The sequence below is a fragment of the Epinephelus lanceolatus genome, chromosome 8 (assembly GCF_041903045.1).
Source record: "Epinephelus lanceolatus isolate andai-2023 chromosome 8, ASM4190304v1, whole genome shotgun sequence".
Lineage (NCBI taxonomy): Eukaryota > Metazoa > Chordata > Actinopteri > Perciformes > Serranidae > Epinephelus > Epinephelus lanceolatus.
Window position 1 is genome coordinate 3,297,588 of NC_135741.1, and position 22,805 is coordinate 3,320,392.

Here is a 22,805-nt window from a genome sequence, read left to right on the forward strand (position 1 = left end):
GAAACATTCAGTATGAATGTGAAATAAAGAATAACTAACAAGCTGCTGTATTTCATCTCACTCTGCTATCAGACTAAAGTTTGCTAGCAACAAGAGACATCATCACCAACACCATCCATCTTCTAACCGCTTCATCCTCTTGAGGGTCGTGGGGGCTGGAGCCTATCCCAGCTGACACTGGGTGAGAGGCTGCCCCTACCACTTAACTCAACAGAATACAATATTATTGTGTTTTTAATCATGTTGTGATATGCTGAGCATTGTCATAAAATATATTGCAATTTATTACCTTTTTTCAACAATAAATTATGTCCACAAAGACAAAACTTTGACAACTTTTGTTTTATTTGTTTTCAGTCAGTTCATCTCACTTCAGCCATTGTTCTGTAGCATTAAAATGTATCTAGAGGACTGAAAACAAACCTGATTATATAATTCTAGTACCTAAAGTTTAATTTGTATTTTTCATATTAATGATTTATATAATAAAAAAATCAACAGTTGGCGTTGTGTGACAATACAATATTGCAACACAAAAATATCATGATACCATGCTGTATCAATTCTTGTCCCCCAAGTTTGAACCCTAGAATATTTTGTGTTGACTCACATCATACGTGCGTGAAATTGCTGAATGAACTTCTGCTGGTTCGTTCTCAGCATAATACGTCCCTAGAGGATCTATCAGTGGTGATTGGCTATCGTGCCACTATTTGGTCGACTCTCGTGAATAAGCGTATGACATGAAATTGCGCAACTAGCTTTAACATGTTTTGACCTTTGACCATCAAATTCGAATCAGTTTGTTCTTGATTCTAAGTGGACGTTTGTGCCAAATCTGTGGAAATTCTCTCAAGGCTTCTTGAGATGTCACGTTCACATGATGTTCGGATGAACCGACAGATGGACAATCTGAAAACATAATGCCTCTGGGAGAGAAGCATAAAAATCAATATCTGCGCTTCTCTTTCTATGAAAGGGATAGTTTGGGATTTCTGAAGCGGGGTTACATTAGGTACTTATCTAGAGTCAGTGTATTAAATTCAGTAGATGGTGGTCGATGCACTCCCTGTTTGCTATGCATTGCAGTGAATCAGGGTTTTCAGCAAAATGCATTTTAGCTACCTATAAACAAAATCTATTTCAGTCTAAGTGGAGGATAGATTAGGAATATATTCTATGTTTTCTCACACACTTTTCGGAGATAAAGGCAATTAATTGTGCTTATTGTTGATACCTTCTACTTTGTTGTGCTGTAGCCAACAGAGAAAGTTAGTCCAGTTATGGATGACAAAATTTCTTTGCCGTGTTTCAGTCATTAAAATGGACTTATCCTCATAATAAGCACTGGAACTACAGGTTTGTCTAAAGTGATCTGCTCAGGTTGCAGCTGGAATGCAGCCACCTGGCAGGAAATGGCCTACTGAGTAACATATTTTATTGTCCCAATTAGAGGGAAATTTCACTGGGTAATGGCGCTTTACCCAGCTGCAATCAACATGACAGTACAATGCTACACCACAAATCTAATGAATTACATATAACAAAAATAAGCAGAGGATATATAAAGTTTTGCACATGAGAAAGATATAAAAACACAGGCACTGTAGGAATGAGAAGGAGCTCAAAGACGCATAAAACCATAATACACAAGCCATGAAACTAAGTGCCTACTTGCATGAGTAAGGATTAAACTGCTGTTTTATTAAGCTGTGTTATAAGCAGTCCTTATGTATGCCCAAGTACTTATGAGAGCACACCTGCACAACTCACTTTGACCAGTGGTTATGTCATCCTGGACTCTCCCTTCCCTGGGGTCAAATATCATTTGAGTTCCATTTTCTAATTTGTAACTGTTTGAAGAACATTCTGGTTTTTCTTCAAGTCAGAGCCAATAAATTAAACATCAATTACAATAATTAAACATTATCTTGAGATCAAAGAAAAAGGCATTGCAGGTGTTGGAGTCAAAACAACCAGAGAAGGTATATAAACTGCAGGTTTCCCTCTCAAAGACACCCTGCTACCTGCTACTGCTGCAAGTGCAACCTCACCTGATCATCACAACAAGGTAAGGCTCTCATTCCTGCCTGTCATCACTGCATCAGCTGTTTTCATTCATATCTACAGAAAAGACTTTTTATCTTTTCATTATTACATTTAATTTTCACTTTAATGGAAAATCCCCTTTTTTTACAGTTTATTGTTCCTGTAAAATGTGCTCACTTTCTTTTTCCATATCACTAAAAAATAAAAAATGCTGTAAAAAATAATATTTAAAAAGTTAATTTTTGTAATTTAAGTTAACAGTTACACAATTCATATACTGATCTATGGTGCATAGTTTCATTAATATACTGTGTCTTTCCACAGATGGCATCAAGTCTTCATTTGATTGCGGTCCTCTGTTTGACCAGTGGACTGTGGATTGGAAATGTAAGTAATATACATTCATTTCAGAAAGATGTTTGTGTTATAACACCTGATCTTTAAACACTAGTAGCGTGTCTCTGAGCCCAGCATCATGATTTCAACATATCTGTCATTTCCATACTTTGTTTTCACACTAACTACCAGTGTGATGAAATGTAGTGAGTAAGGTAATGGATACTGAGCAATAACATACACAATAAAGCTCAAGTCTTAGTTAGAAAAAGAGACAAGTTCCAGTTGAGTTCAGTGCTAATGATCTTTTCTTTACGTTCACAGGCGCAGTGTCAAGGTTGGTACTTCTCAAAGTTGTATGGTTATAATACAGCAGCTGGCACTTTGTGACTGCTGTTCAAACTATTATAAGTTTTCAAATGTTTTTCTTCTAAGATTGCTGCTTTCCTGAGCAGACAAATACAGCTTTATTGATTTATAATATCTATAAACTTCCACTGTCTTCAAGCACCTATTCACTTAAAAGGATAGGTTCACAGGTTCTGTCTTAAAACAATAGTCATGTGCCCAATTAACACTTGAACAGGTTTTACTTCTGTAATCATTCCTCCTTTTCATAGCGGCCATTAACAGATCCCTTCTTACTGCACTTTGAGTGTCGGTGATGGGGAACAAAATCCACCGTCCTCCCTCTGTGCAAAGATTTGTTCAAAAGTTTATCCAAAAAGGACAAGTTAAACAAAAAAGCTTCAGCTAAACAAGGCAACACTGTCCCTGATTTTCTAATTTCTAATTTTATATACTTTATTAACCCCCGAGGGGAAATTCCTGAACACACAAAGAAGGAATGTTGTGCTGAAAAGACAAACTATGGATGGTGTGCACTTGATTTGTCTAATGTAGACTGATGAAACGTCACATTAGCTTCCAATGAACCTGGTGGTTCTTTTCACATGGCGAGAACTGTCGTTTGCCCCCCATTTCTTATAGTGTAAGAGGAATGATTACAGATCAGTAACTACCTATCTACTTATGGCATGTGAGTGCTGCATTATTAAACACCTGAATAAATATAAACCTAGACAAACATGAGTAATGTGACTGTAATTTTTACCGGGCAGATGAATCAATCTTTGTGTTACTGTTGTTCTAATCATCTACAACTGTGTTTCAGACTGCTGTGACCCCTGTAAGACCTGCCCTTCTGGTTGGACCCAGTATAAAGATAACTGTTACATGTACCACCATGCTCCAAAGGACTGGGCTGATGCAGAGGTACTTTATGGAATAATATGAGTTACAACTGCCAAACTGTGTTCATTACATATGATTTAAAAGGGACCCATTATGCTTGTTTTTAGGTTCATACTTCTCTTTAAGGTTTCTACTACAACATGTTCACATGCCTTAATAGTCAAAAAACACCTTATCTTCTTCATACTGTCTGTGCTGGGACCTGTGTTCACCAAGCCCCCAGGAACAGCAGCGGCGCTTGAAGCCAATTTTATATAGTGGCCAAACCTGGAATTACAACATCTGGGTCTGTGATGTGATGTCATGGGACTCAAAAAGACTTCTCAGCATCAGAGGCGTAGCACCAAATTCTGGGCCCTGTACACTCTCAATGTCAGTGGGCCCCTATCCATGCCAGTGCACGAGGCGTGTGAGCAAAAAAAAAAAAAAAAAAAAAGAAGAAGAAAAAAAAGTATTTATTTAAAATAAAAAAGCATAAATAGGGTTTTAAGCTACACCCTTCCTTGCCTTCAGCATCTGATGCAGAACTCTCTACATCTACAAGAACAAAAAATTGGTATTAGCCTCTTAACATACAAATAACCCAACCTACTTTTTAAAGCAAGCTCACTTTGTATTTCTAGAGCCATTTCAGTGCAAGATAAACTGCTAAAAATAATGAAACATATGGCCAAGCATTGCTTATTATGTTGACGGATTGTCTTTTAAATGGGGCTCATTTTTGTGTTGCTATGGGCTGAGCTCTAAGGCTGTCAACCAAACAGTCATAACTGGTAAGTATCCACAAGAGGGCGCTTGACAGCGCTTGACATCTACCATTTAGAACAAGTACAAAGATAATGTGAAAGGTTGCAAATATGTTCATTAAAAGTCAAACGTGAAGTAAACATCAGATATGCTTTCCTACAATAGATGCTTAGACTAGCCTAATTATTTGCTATAACACACAGTATTCATCATGGTCAGCAAGTTGCAGAGGCAAAAATGTTTTAAGCCATTTTTCAGCCAGATTGAGAGGAATAGCTAATTGTTTTTCTATGTTCTTTCCTACACCTATCTCTCTCTCACTCTCTCTCTCTCTCTATCTCTATCTATGGCAAAAATGTATGGCAAAAATCATAATCACAATTATTTTTGATTGATATTGAGATCACAGTTATTTAACATGATTATTCATTGGCTTTGGTAACATTATGAATTTACTGAGCATTACAATAGCTTTTAAGCACAGCACTGCACTGCAATGCTAAGGCTTTTTACCAGACAAAAATAATAAATTGCTTTATTGCTCAATTAATATATTACTAGTGTGCACTTGAGCCTACAGTGATATTGGTAAGCTATTTACATGTTGATATATGCAGCAGAAATATTGCTAGGTGGATCATTTATTAAGTCTCAGCACGGAGTTTCACTTTCAGCTCTGCTGTGTTAGTAGACAATAGGCTATAGCACACGCACTGAACCAAACTTTAAACTTAAGGTAAACAACTCGCATTTAGGCAGCAATTCTACCAGTCAGCAGCTCTCTCTCTCTCTCTCTCTCTCTCTCTCTCTCTCTCTCTCCGTGCGTGAACCAAAACTCATGTCGGGAAGCGCTCGCTCTCTCTCTCTCTCCCTCGCGAACCAACATAACAATGTAAGGGGGGGGGGTCGGAGGGGGGAGCTCGCCCTTGAATACTTGAACAACGATCTCACCTTGTCTTTGCTCATCTCTAATCTCAGCCTCATCTTCAGAAGAGCTGCCAGGACTGGCCACTGCTGCTCCAACTGTTGCGGCTGCGCCAGCGCCACTGTTTGTTTCTGAAACTGGTTAATGTTGACAACTAACCTTAGCTGGCCCATAATTGTCTTTATACTTACAGCCGCAAGCAGCCCTGTTGGCAACTAGCTAAGCTAAAGACCTCACGTGAGCATACAAACATCAGCAGCAGCTGTCTGGAGTGGACTACGTTAACTTTAATTGGACTTTGCATAACAAGCAAACTCGGTTCACCTTTGGGAAAGAAAGCAGTCAACAGCTGCCTCCCCTCATTCTGCCTTCTTTCTTTTTCTTTCCTCTCTTTCTTCTTTTGATACCCCGATTTATGCTTTTTGGGCAGCATGATGTCTAGCCCCCAGGTCATTCAATCTGGGCTCACTGACGTTACACTTATCTCCGGTCGCTGTCGGGCGGACTAAACCATTTCGCGCCTCCAAGAGGGGGCCCCCAGAATGTCCAATATGTGGGAGGACTGTGACATAAAGTTCTTTCTCTCAGTTGATGTTATCAATATATTTGAAATAAATTATGACACCAATTAATTGGAGGGCCCAATTCATTCGAAATAAAAACATCACAAAAAAAAAAAAAAAAAATCAGGATTTTCATGGGCCCCTCTCCCTACTCGGGCCCTGGGTAGTCAGGTCCACTTTTCCCCCACTACCACGCCCATGCTCAGCATAGACATAGATTCGGAAAGAGACGTCTGTAAATCATTCTATTCCCATTCAGGTTAGCAGAAGGCAAATTCTGAGTTAGTCGCTCAGCTGTTGTAAGTTTATAGTGAGTTGCTCTGTGGGTCCCACCATGCTTAAATATCCAGGGATTCATCCCAGTGTCCCTCCTCAAATCCTCTACTCCACGATATTTGTAAAACATCCCTCAAGATGAGAAAAGTGATTTTAAAAAATATGATACGTTATCACACTGTAAAATCTATCAGCTGAGTGGGAACTCATGGACAGGGCCAGCAGGAGAAACACTACTACACGCGTTTCTACTCAATTGACCTATGGCTAAGCCAAGCCCCCTCCATTCACTCGGACAAACTATCAACATTCAGTGAGCGGCGCTATGGCAGGTGTCACAGTACACGGCATTTCACAAGAGGCAACTGATGATTTTTGGGGACATAACGATCAGATGTCATTGAGAAGTAACCAAAAGGGCCTAAACTACGCATTGGAGGGATATATTCATCATTTTATTGTTGAGAAGGTCGATGAAAAGCTTAAATTACAAGCCAAAATTTACAGGTCACAGTGTACGCTTGTGAACCGCATCTGGTTGCCGTCACCATCAAAGACAACAAGTTAAAGTGCCACTGAAGTTAAGGTTTTTGGCTCAGAATATGAGAAAAGGATAACGGCCTTTTTACCATCTTTACCAAGAGTGTCTCTCCGTTAGTTTGGTGCTACAGTATTTACACTGAATCATTCAGCATAACGTTTGCCAACCTTTGTTATCTCTGCCATTACAGATAAGTTAATGAAGCTAAGCTCCAGAAGTTAACGTTAGCTTAACTAGAGCCCTTTGGACAACAGCTAACAATGATGTACGATCACCAAAGTACAAAACTAGAACAAAATAGGCTAATGAACTCCCAGCAAACAAGGTGACATGATGAACAACGCAGCTAGGAGCTAACGTTAGGCTAACTTTAGCTAACGTTAGCTAGAGATGTTAAAGATAACTTTATATTTCTTTCCAGCAAAGTGACAATATGTTGCCTCAAACACAATGTTGACTTACCTTAGAACAGATGTAGACATCATTGTTAATCTTATTCACGTTGAGTTGATGTTGTGGTCTAACGTTACCACACAACTTTATCCAAAGGAGACACTTTTCTCGGTTGAGATGTGGTTTAAAGTGTAAAAAATACACCTGGTCGCCCAGCCTCTCAGGATACCTTGTGTCAGAGTTGCATGTACCCCATGCACACCGTTTGACCATTTTTAAACTTCAAATCTCAGAAAAAGCTCATAAAACTGAACGAAACTGACTTTCTGTAATGCATTTCAATGGACGTCCAGGCAGAGAATGTCCCAGTGTATGGGAATGGCTATACGCACTGTGATTGGCTCATTGCGTTTGAGGGCGGGACTTAGCCTTAGGTCAATTGGAATGTGTCCACCTTCTGTATGAAGTCTTTCTACCAAATAAAAATCAACAGTAAAAGCTTCTAAAAAACACCAGCAGGAATATGATTTGCAATTGGAGAGTTATTAACAACACCAGTGACCGAGATTATGTTTTCTTGTTGTTAGCATGTAACGGAGATTACGACATGTTGTACCATGAAAAATAACCAATAGAGGCTCCTTAAAAGACCAGATATGTTCCAGCAGGAACATGATCCAAAATTGAAGAGAAATTAACAATGATGGCAACCAAATTAATGTTTCCCTGACCTTAGCATGTAGCCACTTGTTATTTGCAGTGTGCTTGTAGCCAGAAAATAACTGTAACAGAGATTAGCAGCATGTTCTACCGTTAAAAAATCACCAATAAAAGCTTCAAGACCGGACACGTTGCAGCAGGAATATGATCTGCAATCAGAGAGTAATTAACAACATCAGCAACCACAATTGCATATTTCCCTTATGTTAGCATGTAGCTACATGTTCATCAGCAAAGTACTTACAGATTCAAAACTGGGGAGAAATAAAATTGTGGCAACAAGGTTAATGATTCCCTGATGTTAGCATGTAGCTAAATGTAAATTAGCAGCGTACTTGTGGCCAGAGAATGACCGTTAGGGAGATTAGCGACACTTTCTACAGTGAAAAATCATCAGTAAAACTTCTAAACACAACTAGACATCTTTCAGCAGGAATATGATTCGCAATCGGAGAGTAATTAACAACATCAGCAACCACGAAGTTTCCTGATGTTAGCATGTAGCCACATGTTCCTTAGCAGAGTACTTGCAGCCGGGGAATGACTGTAATGGAAATTGATGTCATGTTCTACCATTAAAAATCGCAAATAAAAGCTTCTAAACAAGACAAGAACTTTTCCAGCAGGAATATGATCCAAAACTGAGGCGAAATTAACAATGATGGCAAGCAGGTTAATGGAGTGTGCCAGTAAACCCGGAACTCCGTTAGCGCTTTTAGCAGTTCCGGTTCTCGTCTAAAAGTCAATACGTTTTTTGAATGGGATTTTGGTAAAATGCCTCAAATAGGGTCTGTGGTTAACAAAAGCTTAAGCGAGTTTCAGGTTTTTTTTCTACGTCATAAAACCTGTGAATTGTGAAGCTTTTATGTGTCGTAAAAAAGGCGGTTGCTAACAAGTTGCTCAATACGACTACAAACCCTGTCGGGGACATTAAACGTCATCACCCCCGAACAGGCGAGAGTGCTGGCAGTCCGCCATTACAGCTTCTTATTTAGCTTAAACAGTCCGATTTCCCCATTATACAATGTTTTTAAAATAAAGTGGCCAAAATCAGTTGAAAGCTTAGTGGCGGTGACGTCAAGAGTCATGCGACCGTGGAGTAGTCATGTAGTCCGTTAAAGCCTAACATTAGGTTTTTACTTCTGCAGATCACATTTAAGCTTCAAATGCGGTATGAAAGGTGTTCATATGTGAAGATTATCTCGCTGAACAAAACCTGTAAGTATCATAAACTTGTGTTAGCCACAGAGCTTATTTTCTAATCCAAAACGCAATGCAAAAATCACCTTCATTTTCTCTTCCGGGAACCAGCGCGATGATAAACTTCCGGGTTTTGACATCAGCCCTGGCACACTCTAGTTGCAGCAGTTGCTGTATAAAAAAAAATGGGCAAATCAGGACATCATACTGGAGACAGAGTAGTTAAAACAGATGGAAACAGTATTCAGAACAATCTGGGGCCTGAGGTTTCAGCTCACTGGGATTACTTTTACATACATTTACCTCTTTATTTGACACATTGACCATGTTTATAATGAACATCCTTCATTGTAACACTATATATAAATATATATATGTGAAACAAAATATGAAATATATGAAAAATATTTATAATAGCTCTCATTTTGATTAGTGTGTTCTTACAAGAATCTTTCAGTAAAAGAAGCTTAATTCACTTCTTCTCATTGAACTAATTACATCTCTGAGTGATTTTCTCTCACTCCCTTTATCTTTTTCACTTCACACTTTGTCTTTTTTATCAGCGTGCCTGCATTGCCCTCGGTGGGAATTTGGCTTCGATTGCTAACCTAGGTGAGCACGACTTTCTCAAAGCCCTGATCAACAGAGTGACTGACACAAATGACCAAACTTGGGTTGGAGCCCATGACACGACAAAGGTGAGTGATTTGACAATAAACATGATGTGATGCAGCTGTTCCCTGTGAGCCCGATACTGATTCTGTTTTTAATGTGGTAGCTGCATTGATGAGAGTCTGACGTGTGATTTGGACTACATGATGGAATAATATAATTTTTGTGACTGGACTGAACTGACCCTGAAAACTTTATTTCAGGAGGGTGTGTGGATGTGGAGTGATGGTAGCAAGTACACAAACTTTAATGGTCTGTGGGGTCCAGGAGAGCCCAACAACGGTGGCGGGAAGGAACACTGCATGGAGATGAACTACAGGGGTACGCATATATACGCGTATGCGTATATTTCTAGATGAATCAGCAAATAAAGAAATCATTCTATGCAACCCTAATTGTTTCTTTTTTAACTTTTTAAATTCTAGGTAAACCTAACGACAATGCTTGCACCATAAAGAAACCTTATATTTGTGGAAGGCACCTGTGAAGATCCCCGCCATGTCCATGTCCTGACACATCTGCCATGGTGATGTCACATCCCCACTGATGATGTCACTTCTGCCAGGGTGTCAAGCCTCGATGACATCACTTCAAGAAGATATATTGACACTTCTGATTTATGAGTTGATTCAATAAACAGATAAATCCTGTTCAGCAGTCTGTCTCACCTCTTTATAAAAGATCAGTATTTCCATGTGGACATTTTGAAAATAACAAAAAAAACAAAAAAAAATCTTTGTCATTTACGTCTGCTTGCAAACAACACAAAAAACCCTAAAACCTGCTTTGAGGTGGAATGCACTACCAACATGGTAAGAATCCTTAAAACCTTCAATGTGTAAAAGTAACAGACACCTTCATAGTGGCCCCATGCCCAAGGGGAACGAAATGAAATAAAAGAAATGAAGTAGGGGGTCTGGGGGTCCTCCCCCGGGGAGATTTTAGCATCTGACGCTTTATTTCCTGCATTCTGGCTATTTACACGCACCAACAGGGCAGAAGCTCAAGTGGAAAAAAGGACATCTCTTTCACAATTTTATTCTTTTCACACACTAATTGCTGGAGCAATACCAAACCCCAGGTCAGATTTGTTTAAATTAATTATATAATTGGCAAGGTGTGGGAGACGTAAACATCATTTCAAACTGACATTGGGTTTAAAAAGATACGCGGAGGTGGGCAAGCAATTTGGCATTTTTCTGTCACACCGGGCAGTTGGTAAACCCGAGCAGAGAGTTGGTAGCCTGAGCGTCAGATTGAAGATCCCAGAACCTTCAGTCTGACATGGCTTCCATTGAAGGCGATTTACAAGGGGGAGGAGGGAATTAGATTTTTCCCTAACCAATCAGTAGAGATCAACGACTCACCCAGAATCTGATGTCATTAGTATCCATGGGGGTGCCGAAAACAAGCGAGCATTGCCCGTTTAAAATGTCTCCGTCGTCGTGCACGCCCAGCTGCATCCCCGTTAAATCCAGTTTCGCAGCTTCCTTAATTTGGTCCTCCATTAACGTGAGTAGTGGCGAAATACCTCGATAGCATCTGTAGGATCTGTAGTGGTCGCCATTGTTGCTATCCTCACCAGTTACCCACCGGCGTACAGCTTGACATCAGCGTGGCGCTGATTGGCTAATCGCTAGACCCGCCCCCACCCCCGGGGTTCATTGGTCCGTCCATCGTTTGGACGAGATAAATCGCAAATTCATTGCAGTATGCCAGACCAGAGATGCAAGCCTACTCAGTTGAGTGGGCGGGGTCTATGGTCTGGAGCCAGGCTAGAGAGTTGGAGGGAAACAGTGTGGTTTTGACTGTACTGAGATGTTTTAATAAAGGTTTAATTTTAGGTTTTAATTTTAAAGGGAAATTTCGGTTTATTTCAACCTGTCTCCTATCATCCTAAATTTGTTTCAAGTGACTAGTGACATAAAAATAATAGTTAGCATGTTAGCCGTTAGCATAGATACAGCCGGGGCGCATAGTAGCGTCAGACCTGTTAAAACGTAAGTGAACGGGCAACCTTCAAGTGCAAAGTTAGTCCACTAAACAAGCTTTTTTTCCACAAAGACCGCCTCATATCGTTAGGATAAATGTCAGAGAACATATAGAAAACGACATGTAAACGTGTTGTCTTACCTTACCGGTGTGCTGCTATGTTTGTTTATCCCTCTCGCTCTGCTTTCCAAAGTGCGGCCGAAATATCACGAGAACAAGCAGCAACAGCTGGAAGGCAGAACCGGACAGTAGACTGAAAAGTTCATTCATTTATTTTATGAAAGATTTATAGAATAATGGCTGACTTTTTGCCAGACTTAGACTTTGTGGAGGAGGAATTTGATTTTGCAGAGTTTGATGGCCGCCCTTATTTATTTGAGCCAGAATACACTGACGAAGAGCTTCGTGAAACTGAAGAACGGAGGAGGAGAGAGAGAGAAGCGCAACAGGTAGAGGACGAGAGAGGAGGAATGGCTGCTGCAAGGCTGCGTAGCTCTGGAGATTGGTGGTGTACCTGTGAATGCTGTGCCCCAGTGCCCACAGAAGAGGAATGCCTCTGTTGCAAGGAATGGGACCAGTTGCAGCCTTATTTTCAAGGTCTGGATGTGACCGAGGACGAGACACCTCCACCTGGAGTAGTATCCAGCTGGGCTTTATCTAGAGCTGGTGAGATATATTTCATTGTTATTATTATCATGGTTACAGCTTGTCTGTTTACTGTGATCACACATGGACTAAATGACCATCAAAAGGCTGCTGTTATGCACAGTCAAACATGCCACTTGCACAGCAGCGCAGCTCAGCACGCACACTCAATTGGAATGGAACTAATAGACACACACTGTGGCCTAACCTTTTACACAATCTCACTCACACACTACACACAACACATAACACAAACATATAATTGAATTAGAGCCTTAACATTGTTTCCAAGTCTGTATCTTAATGAACTCTTCTGGAACTCAACTGTAACAGCATGTCAAGTGGGCCGAACTCGAGCAAAATTTCTGATTTGTTACAGGAACTCGGGCTTGGGTCAGGTAGCCACCCTGTGCTGTGGCACACCCACATTAGCAATATGTCATCATGGGTAGTCGTGCTTAGTGAAGTTAGGTGCTCATCTGGTGCAGGGAGGCAGTTTGGTGTAGCAGTAGGCGCTCATGTTTTTCTCTATGTAATTTAACACTATCTCCTCTGTGTGTGTGTGTGTGGCCATTCACTGGAATCCTCTCTCCAAGATAAGCAAGGTAAGGAGAAGAGGACACTGGTCACTGTGACAGATAGACCACCGATATTACGTTTGTCAGTATAACTTTTCCTCTCTGATTGATATAATTTGTTAAAATAATCATTTGACATGTTGATGTCTGTTTATTTTTTTGGCAAGCTTTAGCATTTCAGCCCATAGTTGCATATTGTGGTACTGACCCCCCCCCCGCCCCCGGGTTTTCGTGTTGCCTGTGGCCACTTTGCATGAAGTCAAATGATACCGCGGTACAGTACGCTGTTCAAAACAAAGAGCTCTTTCAACAGCCACAGGTCTAAAGTCACACATTATAATAAACGAAGAGCAGCAAACAGAGATGGATACAGTTCCTCTACTCATAATGCTGCATCAGACAATTTTATTTAATTTTCAGTTTTACTTATAAAGCCCAATATTACAAATCACAATCCGAGGGCTTTACAACATACGACACCCTCTGTCTCTGACCCTCACAGCAGATAAGGAATAACTTCCCCCAAAATTAAAACCTTTAAGAGCAGAAAACAAGAAGGAATCGCTCTCCCGGGACGGACAGATGTACAATAGATGTCATGTGTACAGAACAGACCAACATAATAACTATATATACATATGCAACTGGATAGCTCAGTGGTTAATGCTGAGCCACTGAGCTATCCATTCTAGACCCTTAGACAAGGTTTTTAATGCTGCTAGTCAACCTCAGGATGAGTCAAACCGCAAACACAAAAGTCATGCCAGCTCAGACGGCGCTCAGGTCAACAAGGTCCATGTCAGGTGTTGAGGATCCAGGGCACCCTGATGGGAAATGGACTATAGCAGAGAACATGGAGCTGTTGGACTGCCACTATACAAGTAACCCCAGCGAGAGGTGCTAAATGTAGAGGATGTGTGATATATATGGATGCTTTGAAATCCAACATCTAGGCTGACAAAGAAACAACCAAGATCCAGGAATACATCAGGAGGGTGGCCCCCAAACAGGAGCTGCCAAGAGAATACCTCTGGGAGGACAAACCCCTGCACAGCATGTCCTACCGCGAGATTAAAGAAAGAAGAAGAGGAACCTCAAGAAATGAAAAAGAAATGTGAAGAGGAAGCGGTTCCTGTTTCATGTCCAGAGTGGGATCAGCTTCCAAAGAAGGCAACCCCGAGGTGTGGTCTCACCTCAGCTGGCATGGGACCATGACCTAAACACATCTTTGACTGCCACCCAGTGGAACATAATTTGGAGGTCAGCTTTGAGATCTTCTAAATGTGTGAAATTTAAGATTATACAATATAAGATTTTGTGCAGAGCGTATATTACTGCTGTTAGATTAGCCAAGATGGAAGACAAACATCACGATTTATGCTGGCATAATTAACCAAGGTTCTTTTTTCCACTTGCTCTAAAACACTATGGTTAGAAGTAATATCTCTTATGTCAGAGTAGTTTAATGTCAATGTCCCAGTGTGCCCCAAAGTATGCTGGTTGGGCCTGAAGTTGGACAGTAATGTTGGAGTAACTGTCAAGCACCTGTGGACACTGGGTTGCTTATCTACTTATGCACCTTTGGAACCAAAAGTAACCCTTCAGACATGGCACCTAGACCCAGTCCTCTTAAATGTGGGTGGGGTTGTTGTCACTCACTGCTCCGTCCAGCACTCGCTGTATTTCCTCATCAGCGGTGACACAGATGGAAGTCTGCACCTGGTTTATCGTCCACAGAACGAAGCTGCACGCCCACATTTTCAGAACAAAATAGAACAGGCTGCAGTGAGAGTCTCTCTCCATGGGATATTTAAAAATAGCAGCTTTGTGCATTTAGTCCTTCTCAGGCAAGCTCAGGGGTTTAGTGTTGCTGTAGCCCACAGGAAGTGAGGATTAGAATATATGACCTTCACATAATCCGCTCCAAATTAATCTATATTTTTAAAGTCATTACTAAAAGTGTGTGTCATATAAAAACTAAAGTGATGGTCAAAGTTGTCACAGTGAAATTTAAGGTGTGCTGATGGATTCACGTCATCAACTCATGCATTGAGTAACATTACAAGTTAACGTTCCACCTTAAAAGTTGCCGGCAGTCGGCCCAGTGAATGAAGTTATTTTTTCTCAGACTCCAGCTGCTGTGAGAGGCAGCAAAACATCCTTTCATTTTATAGTTACAGTTTACTAATAAAACTCTCCACAGTATGAACAGTGGTTACATGAGCCTCAAAACCAGACACAACTCAGCCCTGAGCAGAGTGAGCGTCCTCTACTGACCAATCAGACTGCAGTGTTCACAGCTCCACCTTTTAGTACCAGATCTGTGTGCTAGGTACCCCAACAGAGGGGGGACCAAACATGGGGACGGACAGAACGGTTCTATTGGTGCCATCCACAACTTTTCACTGTGGGAAAAGAAAAAAGTTTACGGATCTATTATGATGTTGAGATATGAAAATACTGAATTATGTTACAATTCTATTTACAGGGAACTTTAAAAAGTCTCCTAAATGTCCTTCTTTCGTACAGTCAGTGGGAGGAGGACATGACCCCCGTCGGTCATTTCGTAAGCCTGTCAGCATGATGATGTGAGCATTTAGCCCAAGAACATATTCATCTTAATTAATTGATAAGAGAGGTTGTGTTCCAACTACAGGGGGATCACACTCCTCAGCCTACCCGGTAAGGTCTACTCCAGGGTGCTGGAGAAGAGGGTCTGGTCGATAGTTGAACCTCAGATTGAGGAGGAGCAGACGCGGAACTGGGGACCAGCTCTTTGCCCTCGCCAGGGTGCTGGAGGGGGCATGGGAGTTCGCCCAACCAGTCCACATGTGTTTTGTGGATTTGGAGAAGGCTTACGACCGTGTCCCCAGGGGCCTCCTGTGGGGGGTGCTCCAGTAGTATGGGGTTGGTGGCACCTTGCTAAGGGCCATCCAGTCCCTGTACCGAAGGAGCGCGTGGCTGGCAGTAAGTCGGACCTGTTCCCGGTGAGAGTTGGAATTCGCCAGGGCTGCCCTTTGTCACCGGTTCTGTTCATAACTTTCATGGACAGAATTTCTAGGCGCAGCCAAGTGGTGGAGGGTGTCAGGTTCGGTGACGGGAGGATCTTGTCCCTGCTTTTTGCGGATGACGTGGTCCTCCTAGCTCCATTGAACAGTGACCTCCAGCTCTTGCTGGGACGGTTCGCAGCCGAGTGTGAAGCGGCTGGGATGAGAATCAGCATCTCCAAGTCTGAGGCCATGGTCCTCAGCCGGAAAAGGGTGGATTGCCCACTCCGGGTTGGGGGGGAGGTCCTTCCTCAGGTGGAGGAGTTTAAGTATCTCGGGATCTTGTTCACGAGTGAGGGTAGGATGGAGCTGGAGATTGACAGGCGGATTGGGGCGGCGTCAGCAGTGATGCAGGCGCTTAACCGGTCCGTTGTGGTGAAGAGGGAGCTTAGCCAGAAAGCGAAGCTCTCGATTTACTGGTCGATCTACATTCCAGCCCTCACCTATGGTCACGAGCTCTGGGTAGTGACCAAAAGAACGAGATCGCTAGTACAAGCGGCCGAAATGAGTTTCCTCCGCAGGGTGGCTGGGCTCAGCCTTAGGGATAGGGTGAGGAGCTCGGACATCCGGGAGGGACTCGGAGTAGAGCTGCTGCTCCTCCACATCGAGAGGAGCCAGTTGAGGTGGTTCAGGCATCTGGTAAGGATGCCTTCCGGACGCCTCCCTTGGGAGGTGTTTCGGGCATGTCCAACCGGGAGGAGACCCCAGGGCCGCCCCAGGACACGCTGGAGGGATTACATCGTCCGGCTGGCCTGGGAAGGCCTCAGGTTCCCTCGGAAGAGCTGATGGAAGTGGCTGGGGAGAGGACTGTCTGGGCTTCTTTGCTGAGGCTGCTGCCCCGGATAAGCGGAAGACGACGAGTACGAGTAATTGATAACAAAGTTCTGACTTATTTACACCTGCCCTGTTTGGTTCTGACTTATTTACACCTGCCCTGTTTGGTTTGGTTCGAACTCAAGTTCATTTGCCCCCCTAAGTGCAGTTCGCTTGGGCAGGTGTGAACACAGCAATCACACTCAGGTGCGTACCAAAACAACCGGACCGAGACCTTCTTGAAGAGATGGTCTCAGTCCGATTACAAACCAACATGAGCATGTTACAGTCCTCCTCCTGTACTGCCTTAATATGCACATTCAGCACATCCAATGCATCAAAACATTGTTTTCTAGTTGGAGCCGCGCCTCGTTTTCAAACTGTATGGTTTGACTAAAATGAACAATGACAGCAATATAGTCCACGATGAGCAGCGCTAAAATCAACCTGCGTAGTTGTCCCTCCATTGTGACATTACAAAGTGTCACATTTATCTTGCAAGTGTACTCTTCTTCAATGTTTGCTTTACTTCCTGGATTTTTCACACATGGAAATTCTGACCAATCAAGAGCAGCTTTCTCACACAAGGCATTTGATCTGGTCCTCTTGTAAATGCTGCTGTGAGAGTTCTGAAGGCACCCTTAAAATGACTAACGATCATTCACTACAGACTGTGGTCAGTATTTGTCTGTCGCTGTGGTCCAACAAAATGTCGTCAAACATGTTTCTGAAAAAGGGGAACATCCCTGAACAAACACACCGCATCATCTCCATGAACTTATGAATAATTAAATTTGAATTAGTGTATGATAATCAAAGAATTGTTTCCTGTTCCCACTTTACATGAAGTCAAATGATACGGAGGTACTGTACTCTGCTCAAGTTAACAATGAGCCATTTCAGCAGCTGCCTGTCTGAAGTCACACATTAAGATAAACAAAGAGCAGCAAACAAAGATGGACACAGTTCTGCTCATTATGGCAGGTAAGTGTTTTATAACTGTTTATATTTTTTTCTGACAGTACACTGAGAAATCCTCGTGGCTACCAAGCTAACAAATGTTATGATGCACTATAATAATTGATGTACGGACTAATGCAGACTGAATACACACATTCTTCACACGGCTGGATAAAGACCGACAGTACCGAGGCCTCAGGTCTGAGGGTTCTGCCACCGTCACCATGTCGGCCACTTGCACTGAAATATTTCTGTTTTTCCAGACTTCATGTATTTATATGTGCTTACAGAATCAGCAGTAAAATGTCTCGTGTGACGCTGATCTGATTTTATAACATTATTAGATCGTTAATACTGAAGCTTCGGTGTTAGAGCAAGTTTTAATTTCTTTATACACAGTTAGCTAGTTTAGTTCAGTGGGTACCAACCTAGGGGTTGGGTCCCTGCAAAGGGCCGCCAGATAAATCTGAGGGCTCATGAGATCATTCATCAACTTATTCTGATGCACACATTTGTAATGATTTATGGTACTTTAATCTTTGTTTGTTTGTGAAGTATTGGATCATGTTAGCAGTTACTGAAGACATCTGACATCTGCTTTAATATAGGACGATGTAATGTTTACATTTGTCATGTTTTAAGGTAAAATCTTAAAAAGAAACAGTGTAAAATGTAATGGGGTAGAAGTAAAAAAGTAGCATAAAACAGAAATACTCAAAATTGTATTTATGATCATGTTTGTCAGAACAAAACATGTGAAGCAACGTTTTGCAATCGTGCAGCACGAACCTACAATAACCTCCCAGATGATGTTAGACGAGCCCCGACTCTGACCACTTTAAAGTCGTTCCTTTTTTACACTGTGTACTCCACCCTGTAATGACTGCAAACTTATTTTTAATATCAAATTTAAATAATTTTAAATAACTGTTTTATCTTTGCACTGCCCGACTGCTCTTTTTTTAAAGATTGTAAACCATTTAGTAATTCATTTGACCTTTTATATCTTTTTTCTCATCTATTGTAAATCTGTATAAAATGTTTTATATTTTGTTGCTGTGTATAGCACTATGAATTGTCCTGGTGGATAAAATGTGCTATGCAAATTAAACTGCCTTGCCTTATGTGCAGTACATGTACTGTGTTATATTCCACCACTGATGTTACTATGAAGACAAAGACATGTCTGAACACACTCTGATGTGACGTTATCTGTAGTCTGAATCTGATCACTATGCATGTGTGTCACTGCAGGGCTGTGTGCTGTCTCATCACATGCTGAACGTCAGTACCATGTTATTTATGACCTGAAGACCTGGACTGAAGCACAAAGTTACTGCAGAAAGAAATACACAGACCTGGCTACTGTCGACAACATGGAGGACGTGAACACCCTGAACAACATGACAGCTACAAGCAGAGTATGTTACAGCTATTTGAGTTCACTTTTCTCTGCCTTTCATTTCAAAGTCATTTTGATAAGTGTGTCAGTGACAGGTGGTTTGAAAGTATTAAAATCTGATCCTACATAGTAACTATAGTAAATATCTCCTGTAAAATGTAGTAGAGTAGAAGTATAAAGTGTTTTTAGTATAAACTTCCCTCATGGTGTTTGAGCAGACAGTGGGTGTTTCTCAAAGTCAGGGAAGGATCCTCAAACAGTCGAATTTCAAGGATGCTAAGTCATCGACCCCCGCTGAAGGACTGTTCCAATGTCAAGGATCCTTCTGAATTTCACCGAGGACTGAGTCCTACTTTCTTGCATGTGTTTATCCTGAGCAGGTATAAAGTCCCCACAATGCTTTGCAAAGGATTCGCTGGAGGTGAAGGCGGGGTCTCTTCGATGAAATCTGCGCCAGCAGAGCTCGGCAGGATTTAGATAAATATGTCATTTATTTGGATTAATATCTTCAGGAGTTTTTATCATACAAGCGTGAAAAGAAAATATTGACAGAAACCTCATAATTTACACTTTACAATGTAATGAGATTTTTATAATAACATGATTTAGATAAAACATGAAAGTTTTTAAAAGAATCATTTACAGCAGAGATGGAGCGCTAAGTGTCCACCTCCCCTCTTCTATTCACATGATAAGGACATGATAACTGCTCTCATTCTGTCAGCTTCAGTTGGAGTGTGTTTTTTGGGGCAATGGCGGTGACAACAGCCACAGTAAAGACACTGGAATATCCTGCAGGTCAAAGCATCACTCATTTGTTTTGAGGTGAACATATTTCAAAAGATTACACAGCAGTATCATATACAGGCAGCAGGTCAGCTCTTTCATATCAGATCTGTTCATAATACTGTAGCGGAGTGTGTGGTGACACCGGGCCTGGAATTTCGTCATTTTAGGGGCAAGGCCACTTGGCCACCAATAAAAAAGAGCTATCAATGCACAGAAGCATAATATGTGACATTATCAATCAATCAATCAATCAATCAATTTTATTTATAAAGCCCAATATCACAAATCACAATTTGCCTCACAGGGCTTTACAGCATACGACATCCCTCTGTCCTTAGGACCCTCACAGCTGATCAGGAAAAACTCCCCCAAAAAAACCCTTTAACAGTATCTAACAACACACACTATCTCTCTACCAGCATCTCACTTTCTCCTCTCCTCCACACACACACACACACACACACACACACCTCACCTCCTGATGCTTTCCTTACAGGTCAGTTACACAGGATATAGTTTTATACAGTCCATGGCAGCAACAGTCATGTTTACAACAACAGAGTCACTATTTAAAACCCAATAATATCTGACTGGAATATAAAAATTCCTCCTGACATCACAACACTGAGTGAAGAAAGTCACATTATCTCAGCATGAAGACAAACATCAGTATCAGTCATTCATCCTGCTCTCTGTCCCTCCTCTACTGAGGACACTCACTGTCTGCAGGTCACTGCCTCAGGTACATGTTCAGATAAAGTGTTAGCCTACATACAGACAGCCTTCATTTAGTTTGTCTTTAACACTTTGCTGTTAGCACCATGAGCGCGATGTGCTTGTGTCGACCGCGATCATAAATCATAATAGCGGTGAATGAGAGACTGTGGACAGAGCAGATTTAAATATGGCTTTCTACATGCTGATCACATGTATTGATAAAGTATTGGCTTGGCTGGCAGAGGTTATCACACTTACTCACAGTAACAGGAAGCGTAGTTGTTGTCAACTAGAGTAATCTTGAAGTTATATTCCCCTCATCTGCACCGCGGCCTCTCTGCTGTTGAGTTTGTGTATGGCAAGCCATTTTAACATTTAAACGATAGGCTGGATATTCATTACTGATATCTGCAACATAATTTTGCCTAGTCAAAACTCTAATTACATTCATGTGTATGGGGTTTGTCATTATAGATATCTCCAATGTAGTTGCGGATATCTGCAATTCTTATTGCGGATATCTGCAACTGAATTGTGGATATCTGTAATTCCAGTTTGAGATATCTACAATTTAATTTTGACTAGTCATAATTCAAGTTCAAGATATCTTCAATTATCATCAATTGAAGATATCTACATGGTCCTTTCTAGATATCTTGAATTGAGTTTCAGATAGTCAAAATGACGTAGTAGATATCGGTAACTGAATTATGACTAGTCAAAATGACGTTATAGATATCCATAACTGAATTATGACTAGTCAAAATGATGTTGTAGATATCCGTAACTGAATTATGACTAGTCAAAATGACGTTATAGATATCCGTAACTGAATTATGACTAGTCAAAATGACGTTATAGATATCCATAACTGAATTATGACTAGTCAAAATGACTATGTAGATATCCGCAACTGAATTATGACTAGTCAAAATGACGTTATAGATATCCATAACTGAATTATGACTAGTCAAAATGATGTTGTGGATATTCGTAACTGAATTATGACTAGTCAAAATGACGTTATAGATATCCGTAACTGAATTATGACTAGTCAGAATGACCTTGTAGATATCTGTAACTGAATTATGACTAGTCAAAATGACCTTGTAGATATCTGTAACTGAATTATGACTAGTCAGAATGACGTTGTAGGTATCCGCAACTGAATTATGACTAGTCAAAATGACTATGTAGATATCCGCAACTGAATTATGACTAGTCAAAATGACGTTATAGATATCTGTAACTGAATTATGACTAGTCAAAATGACGTTGTAGATATCCGTAACTGAATTATGACTAGTCAAAATGACCTTGTAGATATCTGTAACTGAATTATGACTAGTCAAAATGACCTTGTAGATATCTGTAACTGAATTATGACTAGTCAAAATGACCTTGTAGATATCCGCAACGGAATTATGACTAGTCAAAATGACGTTGTAGATATCTGTAACTGAATTATGGCTAGTCAAAATGACGTTGTAGATATCTGTAACTGAATTATGACTAGTCAAAATGACGTTATAGATATCTGTAACTGAATTATGACTAGTCAAAATGACGTTGTAGATATCCGTAACTGAATTATGACTAGTCAAAATGACGTTATAGATATCTGTAACTGAATTATGACTAGTCAAAATGACCTTGTAGATATCTGTAACTGAATTATGACTAGTCAAAATGACCTTGTAGATATCCGCAACGGAATTATGACTAGTCAAAATGACGTTGTAGATATCTGTAACTGAGTTATGACTAGTCAAAATGACCTTGTAGACATCCGCAACTAAATTATGACTAGTCAAAATGACCTTGTAGATATCTGTAACTGAGTTATGACTAGTCAAAATGACCTTGTAGACATCCGCAACTAAATTATGACTAGTCAAAATGACGTTGTAGACATCTCAAACTGGAATTATAGATAGTCATAATGTTATTGTAGATATCTATAATGACAAACCCCATACACATGAATGGCAAAAATAGTTTGAATCTTACTAGTCAAAACTGAATAACAGATATCTGTAATTCAGTTTTGACTAGTCAGAATGACGTTACAGATTTCTTAAATTAAAATTCATACTAGTCACAATGACATTACTACTAGTCAAAATGACTTTATAGATATCTATAATGGTAATTCCGGATAAACGGCTTGCCATAGTTTGTGTGTC

At 40.8% G+C, this 22,805-nt stretch overlaps 1 protein-coding gene across 1 annotated transcript; it reads left to right on the top strand.

The window, feature by feature from the left end:
* Window positions 1–1,971: 1,971 nt before the first annotated feature.
* LOC117258610 (galactose-specific lectin nattectin-like) lies at window positions 1,972–10,326 on the top strand. Its single transcript, XM_033629653.2, has 7 exons — window positions 1,972–2,071; window positions 2,374–2,436; window positions 2,710–2,722; window positions 3,560–3,660; window positions 9,568–9,702; window positions 9,880–9,997; window positions 10,102–10,326. The coding sequence occupies exons 2-7, from the start codon at window positions 2,374–2,376 to the stop codon at window positions 10,161–10,163; spliced, it is 492 nt and encodes a 163-aa protein (XP_033485544.2). The 5' UTR covers window positions 1,972–2,071; the 3' UTR covers window positions 10,164–10,326.
* Window positions 10,327–22,805: the final 12,479 nt, after the last annotated feature.